The sequence below is a fragment of the Triturus cristatus genome, chromosome 3_2 (genome assembly GCF_964204655.1).
Source record: "Triturus cristatus chromosome 3_2, aTriCri1.1, whole genome shotgun sequence".
NCBI lineage: Eukaryota > Metazoa > Chordata > Amphibia > Caudata > Salamandridae > Triturus > Triturus cristatus.
In genome coordinates, this window is record NC_140584.1 from 146,526,761 (window position 1) to 146,549,625 (window position 22,865).

At 52.8% G+C, this 22,865-nt stretch overlaps 1 protein-coding gene across 8 annotated transcripts in view; it reads right to left on the minus strand.

Moving 5' to 3' along the window:
• Positions 1-22,865, minus strand: part of USP28 (ubiquitin specific peptidase 28) — a 407,198-nt gene that overhangs the window by 296,849 nt on the left and 87,484 nt on the right. For all 8 annotated transcript variants that reach the window (XM_085647372.1, XM_085647371.1, XM_085647370.1 and 5 more), the window contains 2 exons: positions 6,489-6,591; positions 4,669-4,831 (listed from right to left, as the gene is read on the minus strand). In XM_085647372.1, the coding sequence (XP_085503498.1) occupies positions 4,669-4,831; positions 6,489-6,591 (266 nt within the window). The remainder of the gene's footprint in view (positions 1-4,668; positions 4,832-6,488; positions 6,592-22,865) is intronic.

The window sequence follows — 22,865 nt, forward strand, 5'->3', positions numbered from 1 at the left end:
ACAAAAGTTAAACGTACACTTAATAAATAAAAATGAAAATCAGATTCACAGTCTGAGGTTACCCCAAAACTCTGACTCAGATCCTGTCTCATGGACCAACACTGGGCACTCACGGTCAAGTAGCTTAAAGTATCAAACCAAAGTGAAGGTAAAACACTAATTAAAACTTATCCAAACATACATATATATGCCTTAACGGTTTTACAAAATAAAAAAAAAAAAGCCAAGCCAGTATCAATTTTCAATCCGCTTATATAAAAGTACAGAATAAAAGAAAGGAAAACCACAAGAGGGCACACAAACATTAAAGGAGCCCAATGCCCATAGATTACAACCTCAAACAACCGAACCCCATCCAACACCCCTCTATCAACAGTCTGCACAACAACATATTCCAAATTTCTCTGGCACAGCAACAGTGTCACCAAGGGCAACAAAATGATTCTTTTCTTTTTCGCTCACAAGCACGGATACGCAAGTGGCAGACCTGCCACCGACCTATTGCCAGTAACATGTGAAATGCCACTCTCCTAGCAAACATACTTTTTATGTTGAAGGCTGCCAGACAGGACAATTGTCTGGTTAAGAAAGACGTACTCGAAAGATGTCAAAAGCCGACCTGGAAAGCAACTCCACCCATTGCTTCCCCTTGGCTTTTTGTTTTGTCACTATTTTCTTGATTTCTATTATGGGTTTATTTGTTTTAGCCTGTTCTTCTAGTCTTTTCCCCTCCTGTGGAGCATAGCATGTTCATCATCTCTCCGATTGTCTCCTTTAATCATTCCACAAGTTTCTGCTTTCCTCGAATTTGTTGTATTTTTTTTCTAAAGGCATTCTATCAGAGTGTAGGTGTTTCCGCCATTCTGTGTGTTTTACTACTCCTGCCCGCACATTTCTTTTCATAACATTATAAAAGTTCTACTTTCAACACCTTCTTCCTATCAGCCAGAAGTTTTATACAGGTTCACCCTTCCAGTTACTATCAATTTTAAGCCATTACATCTAGGGATTTCCTGTATGTCCATGTGCACACTGCATTTCGTACTGCGCATTTCATAAGTTTTCAATGAGAGTGCATGTATTATTACTAGAGGTGGACACAACTTTCGTAATTTCACGTAGTGTAACTACGGTGAAGTACCCAAACATTCTGTGAGATTACATAGAATACATGTGAAAACTGAATCAGCATTTAGCGCTCTTTTCTTAGCACAAAAATGAATGCGAGTATCCATTTGCGCTAAGAAATAGCGCTAAATACAATAGAACATAAATAGAAAGCATCCGCTGGCTAAATGTGCACTTGGGGAAGGATTTTGCTCCACCTTACCCCAGCATTTAGCAGTAGCATCTCAGTCCAAAATGCATCCCTTCTCTACATTATAGAAAATAGCACATTGGAACCCTACTGAGATACACACCCTATCTACCACCTGTTGGGCCTGGTCGAAATATTTACGCTATTTGGTTGGAGACACTTTCTACTCTCCACATATACCCATTGTAAATAATCCATGGCTTCCACTCGGTTGGTGCGCCACTCCCTTCCTTCACATCAGCTACGTGTTGTGGGTGACCTATATGACAATGGTACCTTTAAGCTCAGCTCTACTATGGCAGATGGGAGGGGCTCAACTCATATGGATATTTTTATATTCCATGGCTTACACAGCACGCTACAGGTTACCTTGCCTGCTTATCCTGAAGAACCTAAGGAATTTCCCCCTCTTACATTAGTCCTTTCCACTTCAGATAACTGCAAACTGGTATCAGGAGTATCGCATTTCTTTGCAACTGTTGCCTGCTGGTGCGATTAAGTGACTGGAAGAGCCTTTGAAGGAGTGATTGAACATACACACATAAGTGCTCGTGGGTAAAGGTATGCCCATGATGGGCTACATCCCGGTAAATTTTAAGATAAAAATCAGTAAGGGAAGTCTCACATGCTGCATTACGTTCTCTGTGATTAGATGCCAACTAACTTTGTTATGTGTTGTTTGTCTATCTTTTGTTTCCCTGTGTCTCCATCATAATTGTTTTTAATAGACAAGTGTTGGTGCAGGGTGGAGCGATAAAACCCACGCCCTGAACAAAATTGCCGTGAGTTTATCCAGTGGCAATGAAACATGTCGGCGTTTTAAATGAGCAGACACACAGCACAGAATAAAAGTTGATAGCAAGTGTGATCTAGCTCAGTTTGTATATAGGGACATGGGGAGTGACTTCCTGATCCCCAGGTCCTAATTGTGGGTTTGTATCTGGTGCACGAATTATTGCACAGTTATTCCTCATCACACACCCTAGCACCTTGTCTTTTTGGGTTTCTACCCACCTCTATTCTTCTTCACATTTTCCTTTCGGAGTGGTGGTAGCGGATGATGAGACCTTGAGGTAGCAGGCGAGTGCCTTCCTGCTTTATCCTCCCTGGTGTTGCTACCGTGAGGCACCACCATTCCATCTTCACATCTTTTTCACCACATTAGGGTTTTTAGAGACACAGGTCACTGGTTACATAGATAGCCTCTAATTCTCATAAATTTTTCTCTCTTCCTTTGTTGGTGATCCGTTCCTATAGGAGTACAGATGGTGTAACCACTGGCTCAATAGATTGTCTAAATATAAGACAACTATGTTAGGAGTACGAGCTGTGATATCACCGTGTGAACAGGTCATTTACTGTGTATAAGTCTCAGAGTGGGGGAAGACCTGTTTTCTGCCCCTATAGCTCCTTATTGTGTTTGGCGATTAAATTGAGAGCTGCCTCTGTGCGCAACTTAAGATATTCCATCCCTGGCACAACCTGGGGTTATTTCTGTATGCAAATCAAACTCTTCTGCAATAACCATCGTCACAAATTACTACACTGCAAATTTCTTCATTGGGCATACATTGGCCCTGGCTCAGTTTGACACCACTAGGCCGCATCAATGCCCCAAATGAAAAGCATAGCAAGACAATTTTGCTCATTTATCCTGGAATTGTGCAGTGATCCAATACTTTCAGGGGGAGGTTTACTCTACGGTTTACCCTACGTTCTCTCTCATGACTGAACAAACACCTAACCCAGACCCACTAATGGCCTTACTGGGTTATGTTAAAAATCATACCCCTTGCAGTACAGCGCTTCACTGCCATTGCGCTACTTTTGGCCAAAAGAAAGGTGGCGTTACATTGGGGCAGCAATACCCTCCGCACTATACCCGCCTAGCTGATAGATATGTCATACTATGACACCACTAGCGAACTCTACACATCTCTACAGCCCATTGCTTCCAAACCTAAGGACATAGGACAGCCGGTTAGATATTATCTTTTAACCATGGAACAAACTGGAGAACACACAGAGGGAGACTGAACCTTTCTGTCCACAATGGTGCTATGAACATTGTGCAGACTGTTCCTCATCTGAATTAAAATAAAATGCTACATGCAATAGAACATAAACAGCGGCGTGAGCTGAGCATTTCCCACACTTTTGTCCTTTGATCCGCTTTTATGAACGCTTTAAGTTTTATAAAGCAAAACAGAACTCACATACAAGTTGCTGTGTTGACATTATACAACAAAACTAGAAAACTCAAATCAATAGTATAAACCTAAACTTTGCATTTATCATTACTGTCATGACAAACAAAGAAAAATCCGATTTTCAATTCCAAAAGACGACAGACCTTCAGTGTCTCAAGGAAGAAACCCAAATCCACTTATTAGCCCTCTGAAATGAATAACAATCAAACACAGCCTGAAAAAAGCGGTGATATAGAGGAAAAACAAACCTTAGCTAAATAAATACAATAATCTTCACAGTTACAAATAGCCCCAGTTTTCAAAATAAGTTACTTACAAGCAGTTAAGCCAGTGCACCGCCACTACATCGAAAAACTATTAAATTGATTAGATCATTATGTCAACTTGCAATGAGGTAGAGGTGGTTCTAGCGACCAAATTGCTAGGATATCAATTAGAAGAGTAAATCTTTCACGACAAGCTCATGGCACATTTAGGTAATGGCATCGTAACTTAGAAAAAGAAGAAAATTATCATCTTTCCCATAACATTTGTTTCTTTCTTCAAAGAAGAGCAGGTCAAAACAATTGTTTTAGGTATCCATATGGGTCAAACCTTCAAAACATTTATCAAATTAGGAATCCTGAAATTCTGGAATGGATCAATCTGCAAGGACCAAACTTCATACCACTGCTGCTTATGGAAAAGTGAGGACATAAATATAAGCCAGTCATGGGTAAGATATTAAAGGCAAAGGTGCAAGAGAAGTGGGTACCTCTTCAGATGGAATGTAGCATCAGGAGGGGATGCAGAGCTGGTTTAACACAGGAAATAGGTAACGGGAGAATATGAGAAAAATGGTCTAGTTCAACAATATGCGGGAAAACACTAAAAACAAGACTGTGGAAATAGATTATGCAACATCAACTATGTACAATATGGGTAGACATGACTGAAAGAAGGATCCTACAAATAAAACCGAAATATAAGAGTGAGAATAGTACAGGTTAAGAGAGAGATTAAAATAAAAACAATGCAAACAGAAGAGTGATATAGCAGAGGACAACCAAGCGGTGTTTTGCCAGTGATCATTCCTCACAAGGAAAATAATGTACAAAACAGGACTTGCAGCTGATGCTACTGTGTTGATTTCAAACCAACCTGTATAACTGCACTAAACCAGCAGGTGTTACCGATATTCTTCATCCCAACTGGCCAGTTGTCCACTCTCTTCCACTCGTTTGGGTTTGGATGATCTCTCCACACTTCGCAGCGTTTCCTTTTGGAGCGGCTTTTACTTTCATTGATTTCAGACTCATATGTCCTGTCGCAGAAATAAACAAAGGTAAAACATCTGTGATGGCCAAAATACAGGGAAAAAACTGTCTTGCTCTCTTGGATGAGTGTTGGGAACATTGGAGGAGAATGCAACTGGACAATTTTAAAGCTTCTAATACTAAAGCATGTTATAACAATTTTTCCAACATCGAAAAGCGGTGACGAAAATGTAGCAAAATTGGACAACTAGCCTATAAGCAAATCAACCAGAATCTGTTGTCCTTCCAAACTACAAATCCCCCTGCCAGTCAGACACTCTTATATGGTAATCAAAGTTTCTGTAGAGTTATAAGAGGGTGGCCAATTAGCTACTGCAAAGTGCCTCTACTGCTGCGAAAGACAAAATGCGCCCTTCTATGCAACTGCGACCACCATGCTAAGCACTGATACTACTGCTGGCTGCTGTCGTCCTGTCAGGTTATGCTTGTACCAGAAAACTATTGTGATACTGCTTAACTTTGCCTTTTATTCTGAAAGACGAGGTAACCTGTGACTGCAGTTTACAGACCCTTTACCCAGTTCATATCTTAAGGTTACAAAGAGCAGCCGCTCAGTCTCAATCACAGTAGGATGCTTTCTTAGAAGATGCTCCCACCCTCATTGCCTTAAATTCCTCCTGAAATTATTAAGTGATGCCTTTAATTTTTCAGTGCTTTGAGATATTGACAATCTCCAAGTGTTGTCGCTCTCCAAGCGCCTTCAGATAACCAATAACAGGTTACAAATATCAAGAAATTTCCACCATTTTATGCGTCTCAATCCAGCACAAGATTTCCCACTCATCAATGATTAGCTGAGGCAAATGCGACTCTCTCTGCAGATGATCGCTCCACATTGCAAATCTAGGGGTGAACGCCAAAGCCAAATCTACTATTTGGCCGCCTTATCTTTCCAGTGTTCTAGATACATGCCAGTAATGCTTGTGGGTGAGACTCGCAGGCAAGGCTCGTCTGTCAGTTCTTCCAAACCTACAACTAAAGATCTGTAACTGTGACTGGAGTTTTCATTATATTTTGCATAGTTTGAAGGGCAGTTAGAGAATGGTTGCATTTGCTGCTTTCTTCCATTTACTTTCACATTACAGTTTCTAATATCCAACTGCCCTACGTTCAACAGCACCTTATGTCCCTTCAACATCAGATCATAAAAGCATGGTAACCTACCCAATGCATATCCAAAGCAATACAAAGTCATTTGTAGTGGCTTTAAGTCAACACTGTTAACCCCTTGAGTGCCCATGACGAGATGGTCTCGTCATGGGCCGCGGTTGCGCTGTGCCCATGACGAGACTATCTCGTCATGAACCCCGCCCGCTAATTCAACGCCCGGCACAGGGCGGGGCACACAAGGGGTTAATGTACATTTTGGTGTACAAAATCTGATCAGCCGTGCTCTACACTAATCAAAGCCACTTCACATTAAAAATATCCACCCGGTAGCTTCCACTACCTATCAACTAGCTCACTGTACAAATGTAGTAGTGCCTTGCATGAATTTGCCTCAATCAACCAGACATTCTTAGTCACTGCAAAAACTCTGCAGGACTTAAAAGCAGGAGAGAACATCACAAGCTCCTGTCACTGTAAAAAGTGGTTGTGAAAGTGACAGAATGGATTTAACCCTGAAGTGTCTAGTGAATGTACCTGCAAGGTTCTCGTCCTTCAGCTTCTGGATTTGAAGAATCCCGTAAACTAAGAGCGATGGCTGCTTGAAGTGCTTCTCTATCATTTTTTAAGTCAATCACAGCTAGAGGATTACAAAGACTGTATTTTAACACAAATTAGTTAAATCACAACACATCTCACCCACAGACTATGCCCTCTTGAAAGTATCAATTCATACAATTATTTTTTAACTTTAAACATTTATTTTACTAATTAATGGCATTTTATTTTAGCATCTTACGTTGGAATTCTCAGAAATGAAATGACACTCATTTCAATTTAAAAATGCACTACACTGAACATTTCATACACACCATGCAGTTGGTATAAAAGCACATCAATCAAAAAGATATTCATTTTGAAAGTAACAGCTATTAAACCATGTAAGGCATGTTACATTCTAAAGTTGGATTGGATTATTAATACAACCTCCATTACATGTCTTCAGAAAGACAGTCTTGCTTCTGTTATTGTTTAAACCTTTGAAAGTATGTTGTTAAATATTCAGACAAATGCACTTTTATTTTAGACTTCAATTAAAGGTCTAGAGGTAAAAATAGCTTAGTCAATATAGTGCTAATTTTTTAGGTCACAGAATTAAAGTATTACTCTATACATTAACAGGTAACAAGAATGATGATCAAATAGCCCAATGTGTAGGGTTGCTGCGTGTAGTAAGGTGATGGAAGCATTACAAAACACACTCATTTTTAGGTCTCGCCTGGCTATCGCGTAAGCGATCGCCCAGTGAGACTTATGTAGGGGCTTCCGAAAATGCTCCCAAAGGCTTCCCAGGAGGATCGGGTGGCGGTTACGCGCACAACCACGCGCATTCCATTTGCCACCAGCTACTTCCTGCGCGTGCGCCGCCTCACGCATTCAGAGAGATTTAGTAAGGGGCACAAGACCTTAGGAATGCGGTTTATGGCCAGTGCATGTGAGGCATTCAAGCGCGAAGTTGGCATCTGGCATCGGACTTGAAAGCAGCAGACTGCTTTCTCCAGAACTTTCGTTATAACTCACACCCCATATGCTCATTCCCTCCCACCCTTCCTTTGATGTCCGCTTTTCTTGTTGTTTACAAACCACGCCACACACTGCTGCACGCTGCACACTGCTGCACGCCACACACTGCTGCACGCCACACACTGCTGCACGCCTCACACTGCTGCATGCCGCACACTGCTGCATGCCGCACACTGCTGCAAGCCGCACACTGCTACACAAAACACTGCTGCACGCCACACACTGCTGCATGCCACACACTGCTGCACGCCACACACTGCTGCACGCCACACACTGCTGCACGCCACACACCACACCCTGCTGCATGCCGCTGCACGCCACACACTGCTGCACACCACACCCTGCTGCATGCCGCTGCACGCCACACACTGCTGCACGCCGCACACTGCTGCACGCCACACACTGCTGCATGCCACACACTGCTGCACGCCACACACTGCTGCACGCCACACACTGCTGCACGCCGCACACTGCTGCATTACTCACTGCTGCATGCTGCACGACACTGATGCACGCAGCACACTGCTGCACGCTGCACACTGCTACACGAAACACTGCTGCACGCCACACACTGCTGCACGCCACACACTGCTGCACGCCGCACAATGCTACACGAAACACTGCTGCATGCCACACACTGCTGCAAGCCGCACACTGCTGCACGCCGCACACTGCTGCACGCCACACACTGCTGCACGCCACACACTGCCGCACGCCACACACTGCTGCGCACACTGCTGCATTACACACTGCTGCACGCCACACACTGCTGCATTACACACTGCTGCACGCCACACACTGCTGCACGCCACACACTGCTGCACGCCACACACTGCTGCACGCCACACACTGCTGCACGCCACACACTGCTGCACGCTGCACAATGCTACACGAAACACTGCTGCACGCCACACACTGCTGCACATCGCACACTGCTGCACATCGCACACTGCTGCACGCCACACACTTCTGCATTACTCACTGCTGCATGCTGCACGACACTGCTGCACGCAGCACACTGCTGCGCGCCGCACACTGCTGCACGCCACACAGTGCTGTATGCCTCACACTGCTACACGAAACACTGCTGCACGCCGCACACTGCTGCACGCCACACACTGCTGCACGCCACACACTGCTGCATTACACACTGCTGCATTACACACTGCTGCATTACACAGTGCTGCATTACACAGTGCTGCACGCCACACACTGCTGCACGCCACACACTGCTGCACGCCACACACTGCTGCACGCCACACACTGCTGCACGCCACACACTGCTGCACGCAACACACTGCTGCACGCCACACACTGCTGCACGCCACACACTGCTGGACGCCACACACTGCTGGACGACACACACTGCTGGACGACACACACTGCTGGACGACACACACTGCTGCACACTGCTGCATTACTCACTGCTGCATGCTGCACAACACTGCTGCACGCAGCACACTGCTGCACGCCACACACTGCTGCACGCCGCACAATGCTGCATGCCGCACAATGCTACACGAAACACTGCTGCATGCCACACACTGCTGCACGACACACACTGCTGCACGCCGCACACTGCTGCACGCCGCACTCTGCTGCATTACTCACTGCTGCATGCTGCACGACACTGCTGCACGCCGCTGCACGCCACACAGTGCTGTATGCCTCACACTACTACATGAAACACTGCTGCACGCCGCACACTGCCGCACGCCACACACTGCCGCACGCCACACACTGCCGCACGCCACACACTGCCGCACGCCACACACTGCTGCACGCCACACACTGCTGCACGCCACACACTGCTGCACGCTGCACAATGCTACACGAAACACTGCTGCACGCCACACACTGCTGCACATCGCACACTGCTGCACGCCACACACTGCTGCATTACTCACTGCTGCATGCTGCACGACACTGCTGCACGCAGCACACTGCTGCGCGCCGCACACTGCTGCACGCCGCTGCACGCCGCTGCACGCCACACAGTGCTGTATGCCTCACACTGCTACACGAAACACTGCTGCACGCCGCACACTGCTGCACGCCACACACTGCTGCACGCCACACACTGCTGCACGCCACACACTTCCGCACGCCACACACTTCCGCACGCCACACTGTTGGACAGGCCACACGAAGGGCTTGCTCCCTCCCCGCACGACAGGGCCCGAGCTCCGGCCCACCAGGCATAACCCACGAAAAGCACCTGTACCCCGTCTCCCGACGGATCTTCTGCCCTCGGACCTCTACTCATCACGGGGCCCAGCCCCACCGGCTCCCCCGGCCGGTTCAAGCCGCCATCTTGGGCCCTGCACCACGAGGCCGCGTGGCCTCGCCCCGACCCTAACCCCGGGCCTGGCCGGCCCCGACATCCCGGCACCACCATCCACCCAGGAGGTGAGCGGACCACTTGGCAGGTCAATGGGAGAACGAAGCGTCAAGAGCTCTTCCCCCGCCAGGTGCCGATCGCCTCCAGCTCCCCCAGGCGCTGGCTCCACCCCCTGCTGGGTGTCTGGACACCTTCATCCCGGGCCCTCCGACCTCCAAGTGCGAGGGTCCGGACATCAAAGGGCGCCTGCCCTATAACTGGGGCAACTCCGGAGCAGGAAGGCAGTTGTATCCTGGAGTCGAGAGACACCGAGAGAACTCAGCCTTGACGGACTACTGGCGCTGCCGTAGCCCGCTCTTGTGAACCATCGTCCTGCCTGCTGGCGCTGCCGCGGCCTTCTGCAACATCCATCCTCGTCGGGACCTGCTGGCGCTGCCGCGGCCCGTTGTAACGACCATCCTCACCGGGACCTGCTGGCGCTGCCGCGGACCGTGTACCGACCATCTCGACCGGGACCTGCTGGCGCTGCCGCGGCCCGTACCAACTAAACCACCAAGCTCGAGGATTGTGAGCTAGTCATCATCTCATCCGAACTACCTGACTGGTAAACAGACTGTCCCGCTACCCCTTACCCTGCTTTGAGAGACTTGAATCGAGGGGACCCCGAGTCCAGACCTCCTTGTACCATTCAACCGTACCTTAAGAAGTGCTTATAAAGAACACTGAACCTTATCCGTGTGTGGTATCTGTCTGTGGGGGGGAAGTTACTTGTCTGTACGATCTCTGGAGACGGCTCTCCCCGGAGACCTCTCCTCCTGACCCCGGCCGACCCTCCCGGTCCGTCTACCCTTTCTAACACACACACTGCTGCATTACACAGTGCTGCACGCCGCACACTGCTTGTTAGAAAGGGTAGATGGACCGGGAGGGTCGGCCGGGGACAGGAGGAGAGGTCTCCGGGGAGAGCCGTCTCCAGCGATCGTACAGACAAGTAACTTCCCCCCCCCACAGACAGATACCACACACGGATAAGGTTCAGTGTTCTTTATACGCACTTCTTAAGGTACGGTTGAATGGTACAAGGAGGTCTGGACTCAGGGGTCCCCTCGATTCAAGTTTCTCAAAGCAGGGTAAGGGGTAGCGGGACAGTCTGTCTACCAGTCAGGTAGTTCGGATGAGATGATGACTAGCTCACAATCCTCGAGCTTGGTGGCTTAGTTGGTACGGGCCGCGGCAGCGCCAGCAGGTCCCGGTTGAGATGGTCGGTACACGGTCCGCGGCAGCGCCAGCAGGTCCCGGAAAGATGGTCGATGTACGGTCCGCGGCAGCGCCAGCAGGCAGGACGATGGTTCACAAGAGCGGGCTACGGTAGCGCCAGTAGTCCGTCAAGGCTGAGTTCTCTCGGTGTCTCTCGACTCCAGGATACAACTGCCTTCCTGCTCCGGAGTTGCCCCAGTTATAGGGCAGGCGCCCTTTGATGTCCGGACCCTCGCACTTGGAGGTCGGAGAGCCCGGGATGAAGGTGTCCAGACACCCAGCAGGGGGTGGAGCCAGCGCCTGGGGGAGCTGGAGGCGATCGGCACCTGGCGGGGGGAAGAGCTCTTGACACTTCGTTCTCCCATTGACCTGCCAAGTGGTCCGCTCACCTCCTGGGTGGAGGGTGGTGCCGGGATGTCGGGGCCGGCCAGGCCCGGGGTTAGGGTCGGCCCGAGGCCACGCGGCCTCGTGGTGCAGGGCCGAAGATGGCGGCTTGAACCGGCCGGGGGAGCCGGTGGGGCTGGGCCCCGTGATGAGTAGAGGTCCGAGGGCAGAAGATCCGTTGGGAGACGGGGTACAGGTGCTTTTCGTGGGTTATGCCTGGTGGGCCGGAGCACGGGCCCTGTCGTGCGGGGAGGGACCAAGCCCTTCGTGTGGCCTGTCCAACATGCGTCCCCCCCAGCTGAAGGCGGGGAGAGTCACCCATCTCCTTGGGGACTCTCTTCGTCGAGGCGGAAAAAGCGGGACAGGCCATCCGCGTTGGCGTGGTCTTGGCCTGGTCGGTGCTCCACAGTGAAGTCCATTCCCTGCAGGGAAATGGACCAGCGCAAGAGTTTTGGGTTCTCCCCCCGCATCTGCATCAGCCACTGCAGGGGTCGATGGTCGGTTTGTACCCGGAAGTGGGTACCGAAGAGATAGGGCCGGAGCTTTTTGAGGGCCCACACCACTGCGAAGGCCTCCCTCTCGATGGTGCTCCAGCGCTGTTCTCGGGCCAGGAGACGTCGACTGATGAAGGCCACCGGCTGGTCATGACCCTCGGGGTTTAACTGAGAAAGGACGGCCCCGATGCCGTGGTCGGAGGCGTCGGTCTGTACCACGAATTCCCGACTGTAATCGGGGGCCTGGAGCACAGGGGCGGTGCACAGGGCGGCCTTCAGCTTCTCGAAGGCCGCTTGACAATCGGGGGTCCAGTTAATCCGCTTCGGCTGGTTCTTGGACGTGAGACCCGTGAGGGGCCCCACGATGCTGCCGTAGTCTCTCACGAACCGCCGGTAGTAGCCGGTGAGCCCCAAGAAGGCTCGGACCTCGGTCTGGGTGACGGGGGCTGCCAGGACTGGATGGCAGCAATCTTAAGTTGTAGCGGGGCCACCAGCCCGCTTCCCACTTGGTGCCCAAGGTAGGTCACAGACCCTTGGCCAATTTGGCACTTGCCGGCCTTAATTGTGAGACCGGCCCGCTGGAGGGCCTGTAGGACCTCTTGGAGGTGACGGAGGTGGTCGGGCCAGTGGCGGCTGTATACAGCGATATCGTCCAGGTAGGCAGCGCTGAACTCTTCGAGCCCCGCCAAGACCTGGTTCACGAGGCGTTGAAACGTGACGGGGGCATTCTTCATGCCGAAGGGCATGACCTTGAATTGGTAGTGGCCATCGGGGGTAGAGAAGGCTGACCGTTCCTGAGCCCTGGGTGTGAGGCCGATCTGCCAGTAGCCCGCTGTTAGGTCGAAGATACTGAGGTAGCGGGCGGCCCCCAGCCGGTCGATCAGCTCGTCTGCTCGGGGAATCGGATGAGCGTCGGTCCGGGTGACAGCGTTCAAGCCCCGGTAGTCGACGCAGAATCTCAGTTCAGGTGCGGTACCGGGGGCAGCGGCTTTGGGAACCAATACAACCGGACTGGCCCAGGGACTGTCCGAGGGCTCGATGACCCCGATTGTGAGCATCTTGGCCACTTCCTCCTGTATGCAGGCCCGTACCCGATCTGGTACGCGGTAGGCCCGGTGTCGGACAGGGGGACTGTCCCCGGTGTCCACGTCGTGCAAACACCACGGGGTGACCCCGGGGGTGAGGGAGAACAGGGTAGCGAACTGCAGCAGGAGGTTCCGGCAGCCCTGGCGTTGCTCCGAAGTGAGGGCGTCAGAGAGCCGGACCCCGTCCACGGAGCCGTCATTCTCCTGAGTTTTCAGAAGATCCGGGAGGGGTTCGGAGTCTTCCTCTGCCCCACTGTCCGTAGCCATCAGGAGGCTGAGTTCTGAGCGCACAAAGTGTGGTTTGAGTCGGTTGGTGTGGAGGACCCGGAGGGGGTTCCGGGAGGTCCCCAGGTCGATGAGGTAAGTGACGGGGCTTTTGCGCTCGACCACTTTGAAGGGCCCCGTCCACTTATCTTGCAAGGCACATGGTTCGGTGGGGGACATCACCCACACTTGTTGTCCAGGCTCGAACTCAACGGAGGAGGCATTGTGATCATACCACCTCTTCATGTCCTCCTGGCTGACCTCGAGGTTCGCCTTGGCCATCTGTCTGAAGCGCCGGGTCTGATTGCGTAGGGCCAGGATGTATTTGAAGACGTCTGGAGGGGTCTTTAGGGGGGCCATCTCCCAACCTTCTTTTACTAGGCTGAGGGGCCCTCGCACAGGGTGCCCGTACAGGAGTTCGAAAGGGCTAAACCCGAGGGACTTCTGGGGAACTTCTCGGTAAGCGAAGAGGAGGCACGGGAGTAGTACATCCCACTGGCGACGGAGGGGCTCTTCCAATCCCCCAATCATCCCCTTGAGAGTGCGGTTAAACCGCTCCACTAGTCCGTTCCCTTGGGGGTGATAGGGGGTCGTGAATCTGTAGGTGACCCCGCATTGTTGCCAGAGGGACTTCATGTATTTGGATATAAAGTTCGTGCCTCGGTCGCTGACGACTTCTCGGGGGAAGCCTACCCGGGACAAGATCCCCATTAGGGCCCGGCCAACCACCGGAGCTGTCACGGTCCGTAGGGGCACCGCCTCGGGGTATCGGGTGGCATGGTCCACCAGTACTAAGATGAACCTGTGTCCTTGTGCCGTGCGGGGGTCCAGAGGCCCCACAATGTCTATCCCCACCCTCTCGAACGGGGTGGTGACCACAGGGAAGGGTTGCAGAGGGGCTTTCAGCTTCCGACCACTCTTCCCGCTGGCTTGGCATGTGGGGCAAGATCGGCAGTGGTTCAGGACGTCGTTCCTCATTTTCGGCCAGAAAAAGTGGGTCACTAGGCGGCTGTACGTTTTGTCCTGGCCCAGGTGTCCAGCCAGGGGGACATCGTGTGCCAGGTTGAGCAGAAAGTCTCTGAAGCGGAGAGGTACCACCAGTACTCGACCGGCCCCCAGCTCGGCGATTCTTTGCTCGCTGTACAGCAGGTCGTTATCCCAGTAGACCCAGTGAGTTCCGGTGGAGTCCCCTGCGTTCTGGGCGTTGGCTTGTTGGCGGAGTCCCTCGAGGGAGGGACAGGTCTTTTGTTCCTGGCGGAACTGTTCTTGGGTGGGCCCCCCTTCTTGACGCCACTGGGCCAGGTCAGGAAGGTCCTGGGATTGCGCGTCCCCTTCGGTCGTCGGGTCTGGGAGGCTGGCCTTGTCGTTGTCTTCTACTGGGGCGACCGGGGGCGGAGGTGCCGGCCATTCCGGTTCTTCTGATCGAGGGACGGCACGGGCGGCCATGGACCGGGTGGTTATGCAGGCCCAGTCCGGGAGGCCCAGCATCCCCAGGTGCTCCCTTCTCTCAACTGTGGCCCACGGGGAACTCTCGAGGTCATTCCCCAGGAGGCAGTCCACGGGGGCATCGTCCCGGACCGTCACCTTCAACAGGCCGGAGACCCCTCCCCATTCGAATGGGACGCAGGCCATTTGACACATACTTTCAGAGTTGTCTGCCGAGCGGACGGGGCAGAGAATGTTCGGCAGGATCTGCTCGGGCTTCACCAGGTGACAGCGGACGGCCGTCACACTGGCGCCTGTGTAACGCAAGGCCTCGGCTCGCTGTCCATTAATTGTCACCCACTGACCGTATTTCCTGGTGTTAGCTGGTAGGGGAGCCCGCGGGACCATGTCTCTTCCCCCTAAGCACGCCAGGACCATGGCGGCCGGCTCCCACTCTTGCTGGGCCGGCTCATACTCTTCTTGTTCCCCCGATGATCGCTCTTCCCCCAGGGCGGCGGCAGCTACCTGGCGGGGCTTGGGTGCTTGGTTCTGCGGGCAGCTCGGGTCATTGGCGTAGTGGCCCACTCGCTGGCATCGGTGGCACGTGACGTTGGCTCGGGCCCCAGGACGCCACGGGGGGTTGCCCCGGCCGGCCGGAGGCGGGGTGATGGTCACGGGTGTTGTTGGCAAGGCGTCTCTCCCTCGCCCCTGGCCCCCTCCTCCTCCCCGAGGACGGTGCTGGCCTGGGTTGCTTCTGTTCTGTTCGTGTGGCCCCCTCCGGCCCACTCGGGTGCTTTCCCATCGGTCAGCTTCGGCGGCGAGCTGCCGGGGGTCAGTCAGCTTACTGTCGAGGAGGTGCTGCCTGAGCTCGACGAAACAGTTGTTCGACAGGTGCTCCCATACCATAAGGTTAAAGAGTTGTTCGTAAGTGGTGACATGGCTCCCCTTTATCCAACCCTCGAAGGCACGGCTGAAATAGTTCACGTATTCTACCCAAGTGGTACCTGGGATCCGGGTGCAATCTCTGAACCTCTGGCGGTACATCTCGGGTGTGAGGCCGTAGCGGGTGAGGAGGGCAGCCTTCATGTGGTCGTAGGACGACATTTGGTGATCTGGGAGCTGCAGTAGGGCATCGCGACCCTCGTTGATAAACCTCCCCCAAAGTCCGGCTCCCCAATCACTCCGGTCGATCCGGTGGGAGGTCATGGCGATCTCGTAGGCTTTAAACCACTGTTGTATGTCGTCTTCTCGGACATACTCGCGGACAACATCCTTGGGGATGTGGACTTTTTTCTCGATTGGCCCCGGGGTGTGTGGTCGCTCAGGCACCCCCAGTTCTTTATTCTGTTTCCGAAGTTCTATCTCCGCTAGTTGGCGCTCGTGCTCGAGCGTTATTTTTTTCTCCTCCAGCTCTCTCTGTCTCTGCTTCTCTTCTCGTTCATCTCGGAGCCGCATATGCTCGAGGTTGAGTTTCTGTTCAGCTAACTTGAGTTCCCCATCCATCTTGAGTCGTGCCATTTCCAACTCGTGCAATCTGGTTCTTTCTCTTTCTCGGATCTCCTCCTGCGAGAGGCCCGTTCCCCGCTCCTCGGGAGCCGTGGCGTTCCCCTCTGGTGTGATGCTGCTTTGGTCGGAGGGTCCGGCGACCCCAGTTTCTGTCCACGACTCTAGGGCGTGCTTTAGATCATCCTTGGTACTCAGGCCGGTGGTAGCAATGCCAAGTTCTATGCAGAATTGTCTCAGTTCGCGGTGGTTGTATTCTTCTAATTTATCCATTTGGAAATTCTCGGTGGAGCTGCTATCTTTGGCTGACATCGTGTTTTTGTCGTGGGGTGAGCTACTCTCTGTACGATTATGCGTTGATTCGGATCGCGCCGCTGGCCACCAATGTTAGAAAGGGTAGATGGACCGGGAGGGTCGGCCGGGGACAGGAGGAGAGGTCTCCGGGGAGAGCCGTCTCCAGCGATCGTACAGACAAGTAACTTCCCCCCCCCCACAGACAGATACCACACACGGATAAGGTTCAGTGTTCTTTATACGCACTTCTTAAGGTACGGTTGAATGGTACAAGGAGGTCTGGACTCAGGGGTCCCCTCGATTCAAGTTTCTCAAAGCAGGGTAAGGGGTAGCGGGACAGTCTGTCTACCAGTCAGGTAGTTCGGATGAGATGATGACTAGCTCACAATCCTCGAGCTTGGTGGCTTAGTTGGTACGGGCCGCGGCAGCGCCAGCAGGTCCCGGTTGAGATGGTCGGTACACGGTCCGCGGCAGCGCCAGCAGGTCCCGGAAAGATGGTCGATGTACGGTCCGCGGCAGCGCTAGCAGGCAGGACGATGGTTCACAAGAGCGGGCTACGGTAGCGCCAGTAGTCCGTCAAGGCTGAGTTCTCTCGGTGTCTCTCGACTCCAGGATACAACTGCCTTCCTGCTCCGGAGTTGCCCCAGTTATAGGGCAGGCGCCCTTTGATGTCCGGACCCTCGCACTTGGAGGTCGGAGGGCCCGGGATGAAGGTGTCCAGACACCCAGCAGGGGGTGGAGCCAGCGCCTGGGGGAGCTGGAGGCGATCGGCACCTGGCGGGGGGAAGAGCTCTTGACACTTCGTTCTCCCATTGACCTGCCAAGTGGTCCGCTCACCTCCTGGGTGGAGGGTGGTGCCGGGATGTCGGGGCCGGCCAGGCCCGGGGTTAGGGTCGGCCCGAGGCCACGCGGCCTCGTGGTGCAGGGCCCAAGATGGCGGCTTGAACCGGCCGGGGGAGCCGGTGGGGCTGGGCCCCGTGATGAGTAGAGGTCCGAGGGCAGAAGATCCGTTGGGAGACGGGGTACAGGTGCTTTTCGTGGGTTATGCCTGGTGGGCCGGAGCTCGGGCCCTGTCGTGCGGGGAGGGACCAAGCCCTTCGTGTGGCCTGTCCAACACTGCTGCACGCCACACACTGCTGCACGCCACACACTGCTGCACCCCACACACTGCTGCACCCCACACACTGCTGCACGCCACACACTGCTGCACGCCACACACTGCTGAACGCCACACACTGCTGAACGCCACACACTGCTGAACGCCACACACTGCTGGACGACACACACTGCTGCACACTGCTGCATTACTCACTGCTGCACACTGCTGCACACTGCTGCATTACTCACTGCTGCATGCTGCACAACACTGCTGCACGCAGCACACTGCTGTACGCCACACACCGCTGCATGCTGCACAACACTGCTGCACGCAGCACACTGCTGTACGCCACACACCGCTGCATGCCGCACAATGCTGCATGCCGCACAATGCTACACGAAACACTGCTGCATGCCACACACTGCTGCGCGACACACACTGCTGCACGCCGCACACTGCTGCACGCCGCACTCTGCTGCATTACTCACTGCTGCATGCTGCACGACACTGCTGCACGCCGCTGCATGCCACACAGTGCTGTATGCCTCACACTACTACATGAAACACTGCTGCACGCCGCACACTGCTGCACGCCACACACTGCTGCACGCCACACACTGCCGCACGCCACACACTGCCGCACGCCACACACTGCCGCACGCCACACACTGCTGCATTACACACTGCTGCATTACACACTGCTACACGCCGCACACTGCTACACGCCGCACACTGCTACACGCCGCACACAGCCTCACACTCCTACACGCCTCACACTCCTACACGCCTCACACTGCTACACGCCGCACACAGCCTCACACTCCTACACGCCTCACACTCCTACACGCCTCACACTCCTACACGCCTCACACTCCTACACGCCTCACACTCCTACACGCCTCACACTCCTACACGCCTCACACTCCTACACGCCTCACACTCCTACACGCCTCACACTCCTACACGCCTCACACTCCTACACGCCTCACACTCCTACACGCCTCACACTCCTACACGCCTCACACTCCTACACGCCTCACACTCCTACACGCCTCACACTCCTACACGCCTCACACTCCTACACGCCTCACACTCCTACACGCCTCACACTCCTACACGCCTCACACTCCTACACGCCTCACACTCCTGCACGCCTCACACTCCTGCACGCCACACACTGCTGCACGCCACACACTGCTGCACGCCACACACTGCTGCACACTGCTGCATTACTCACTGCTGCACGCCGCACACTGCTGCACGCCGCACGCGGCTGCACGCCACAGTGCTGCATGCCTCACACTGCTACACGAAACACTGCTGCATGCCACACACTGCTGCAAGCCACACACTGCTGCAAGCCACACACTGCTGCACGCCACACACTACCGCACGCCACACACTACCGCACGCCACACACTGCTGAGCACACTGCTGCATTACACACTGCTGCATTACACACTGCTGCACGCCGCACACTGCTGCACGCCGCACACTGCTGCATGCCGCACACTGCTGCATGCCGCTGCACGCCACACACTGCTGCACGCCACACACTGCTGCACGCCGCACACTGCTACACGCCGCACACTGCTACACGCCGCACACTGCTACACGCCACACACTGCTACACGCCACACACTGCTGCATGCCGCTGCACGCGATGCACTGCTGCACGCCGCACACTGCTGCACGCCGCACACTGCTGCATGCCACACACTGCTACACGCCACACACTGCTACACGCCACACACTGCTACATGCCGCTGCACGCCACGCACTGCTGCACGCCTCGCACTGCTGCACGCCGCACACTGCTGCACGCCACACACTGCTGCACGCCACACACTGCTGCACGCCACACACTGCTGCACGCCACACACTGCTGCACGCCGCACACTGCTGCATGCCACACACTGCTACACGCCACACACTGCTACACGCCACACACTGCTACATGCCGCTGCACGCCACGCACTGCTGCACGCCTCGCACTGCTGCACGCCGCACACTGCTGCACGCCACACACTGCTGCACGCCACACACTGCTGCACGCCACACACTGCTGCACGCCACACACTGCTGCACGCCACACACTGCTGCACGCCACACACTGCTGCACGCCACACACTGCTGCACGCCGCACACTGCTGCACGCCGCACACTGCTGCACGCCGCACACTGCTGCACGCCGCACACTGCTGCACGCCGCACACTGCTGCACGCCGCACACTGATGCACGCCACACACTGATGCACGCCACACACTGATGCACGCCGCACACTGATGCACGCTGCACACTGCTGCACGCCGCACACTGCTGCACGCCGCACACTGCTGCACGCCGCACACTGCTGCACGCCACACACTGCTGCACGCCACACACTGCTGCACGCCACACACTGCTGCACGCCGCACACTGCTGCACGCAGCACACTGCTGCATTACTCACTGCTGCATGCTGCACGACACTGCTGCATGCAGCACACTGGTGCACGCCGCACACTGCTGCACGCCGCACACTGCTGCACGCCGCACACTGCTGCACGCCGCACACTGCTGCACGCCGCACACTGCTGCAAGCCGCACACTGCTGCACGCCACACACTGCTACACGAAACACTGCTGCATGCCACACACTGCTGCACAGCACACACTGCTGCACGCCGCACACTGCTGCACACTGCTGCATTACTCACTGCTGCATGCTGCACGACACTGCTGCACGCAGCACACTGCTGCATGCAGCACACTGCTGCACGCCGCACACTGCTGCACGCTGCACACTGCTGCACGCCGCACACTGCTGCACGCCACACACTGCTGCACACTGCTGCATTACTCACTGCTGCATGCTGCACGACACTGCTGCACGCCGCACACTGCTGCACGCCGCACGCCGCACACTGCTTTTATGCGAGTTTATGCTACTGACATTGTAAATGACAATGCCTTTTATTTGTTTTAAAACCAAAACATAAATAAAAGGCATTGTAATTTTACAATGCCAATAACTCAAACTCTTATAAATGCGAGACCTATTGCATTGCAAATGCTTGTTTCTCTTCCATTTCATAGTGTGCCTATTCTGACTTCTTTGGTTGAACCAAATACGGAGGTTTTCAATCCGACACCAGCAGCTTCAACAAGACTGTATTACGTACCCTAGAAGCTTAAACTAGACTCAGATCTAACAAAATGGGATTACAAGACTAGAGAAAGACCATGCTGCAAGTTGCCGCTGGTGAAACATGTCTTGGTTAAATCATAGCTTGTGTAGAATATTGGGGTACCAATGCAGTAACTGTCCTCAATAAAGGATTTTTTCTATATAAAATAAGGTGTTTTAGCTCGTTTTTTTATATCACTGAATCAATTTTTAACTGAATTAATTCCAAGTGTTATCCAACTCCATTTTTTCCACATTGCTGAGGGTATTCAGATAAATAATACCAAGGAGAATTAAGTGCCATTTTCCAACCACGCAAGAATTATACTACCCTGTAAGCATCTGTTCTTGGCATGTACTGCTGTAGATTCACATGCTTTGCATGCTCCTGCCATCTAGTATTGGGTCCGGATGTGTGCACGTTTTTTATCCTTCGAAGACGTCTTTCGAGTCATGAGCTTCCAAATGGTGATAATGCGCATGGGCCACGACTAAATTGTTACATTGTTTTCTCGCAGGCGGGTGAGAATGGAGTGCAATGTAAGTGTAAGTAAAGAGATGTCCATGCATATAAAAAAATATAGTAACTGCAATGGCCATAGGTGTCCGGAGAGGAGAGTGGGTGCATGTGAATCTACAGCACTGCATGCCAAGAACAGATGCTTACAGGGTAAGTAACAATCAGTTCGAGGCATGTGTGGCTGTAGATACAAATGCTTTGTATAGACTGTAGTGCAGTGCCCTTTAAAGTGGTGGCTAATCTTTGGGTATTGCAGTTTTTGAAAGCGTGTTCATAGCACTGTCTGACCTACATTAGCTTGTTGACATGCTAAACCATCCACACAATAATGCTTAGTGAAGTGTGTGGGTTAGACCATGTAGCTGCTTTGCATATAACAGCTAGGGGGATGTTGCCTAGGAAAGCCATAGAAACCCCTATTTTGCAAGTAGAGAGTGCTTTAGAGGGTGTAGGTAAAGTCCCTTTGGCTTTAACCTAACATGTCTGAATACATTTAACTATCCATCTGGCAATGCCTGATTTTGATATAGATTTTCCTTTACAAGGGGGCAAAAAAGCAATAGAGAGTTGTTTGTTTTTGCAAGTCTTTAACGCTTTCAAGGGGCTCATTTAACAACCAAATGTATGGACAGCCCTCTCCGCAACGGAGTCTGGTTGAGGAAAGAACACAGGTAACTCGACTGATGAAGGTAGAAATGAAAGACCACCTTTGGAAGGAATGTTGAGTTGGTGCGAAAGACCACCCTATCTTTGTGGAGCGGGAAGAAAGGCTCATCCAAGGTTAGAGCCTGGGGCTCACTAACATGTCGGAGTGATGTAATGGCGACCCTAGAAGATAATACTTGAAGGGAGCAGTTATATAGTGACTCAAATGGTGGACCCATATGTCTTGTGAGAACAATGTTAAGATTCCAGGTAGGTGCATTTGGATCCCGAGGCGGAATCACTCTCTTATGACCTCCCATAAATGCTTTGATGATAGGTACTTTCAACAAAGAATGGTGTTGTCTATTCAGCAAATAGGCAGCCACTACATCCAGATTCAAGTGTATGGATGAGAATGCAAGGCCAGAAAGCTGTATATGCAAAAAGTAACAGTGTTTTGTATTGTAGCATTAAACGGATAGACACTCTTATTGTGACAGTAAAAGACAAATCTTTTCCATTTAGCTGAAGTGCATGCTCTAGTAGTAGGCCTGCAAGCTTCATTGCGAATGGTTATACATTCAGGTGGGAGATTGAGAAAACCGAATTCTATGACCTCAGGAGCAGAATTGCTAGGTTGAGTTCCTTGGGATTTGGGTTCTGAGTGAGGTCTGGGTTCAGGGGAAGCTTCTTGAGGGAAACTACGAATAGTTCAAGCACCGTTGTGAACCAGGGCCGTCGGGCCCATTTGGGAGCTACTATTGTAAGTCTGAGAGATGTTTGCCTGACCTACTGAACCAGAAACGGAATCAGAGGGAGAGGCGGAAAAATGTAGGCAAATATACCTGAC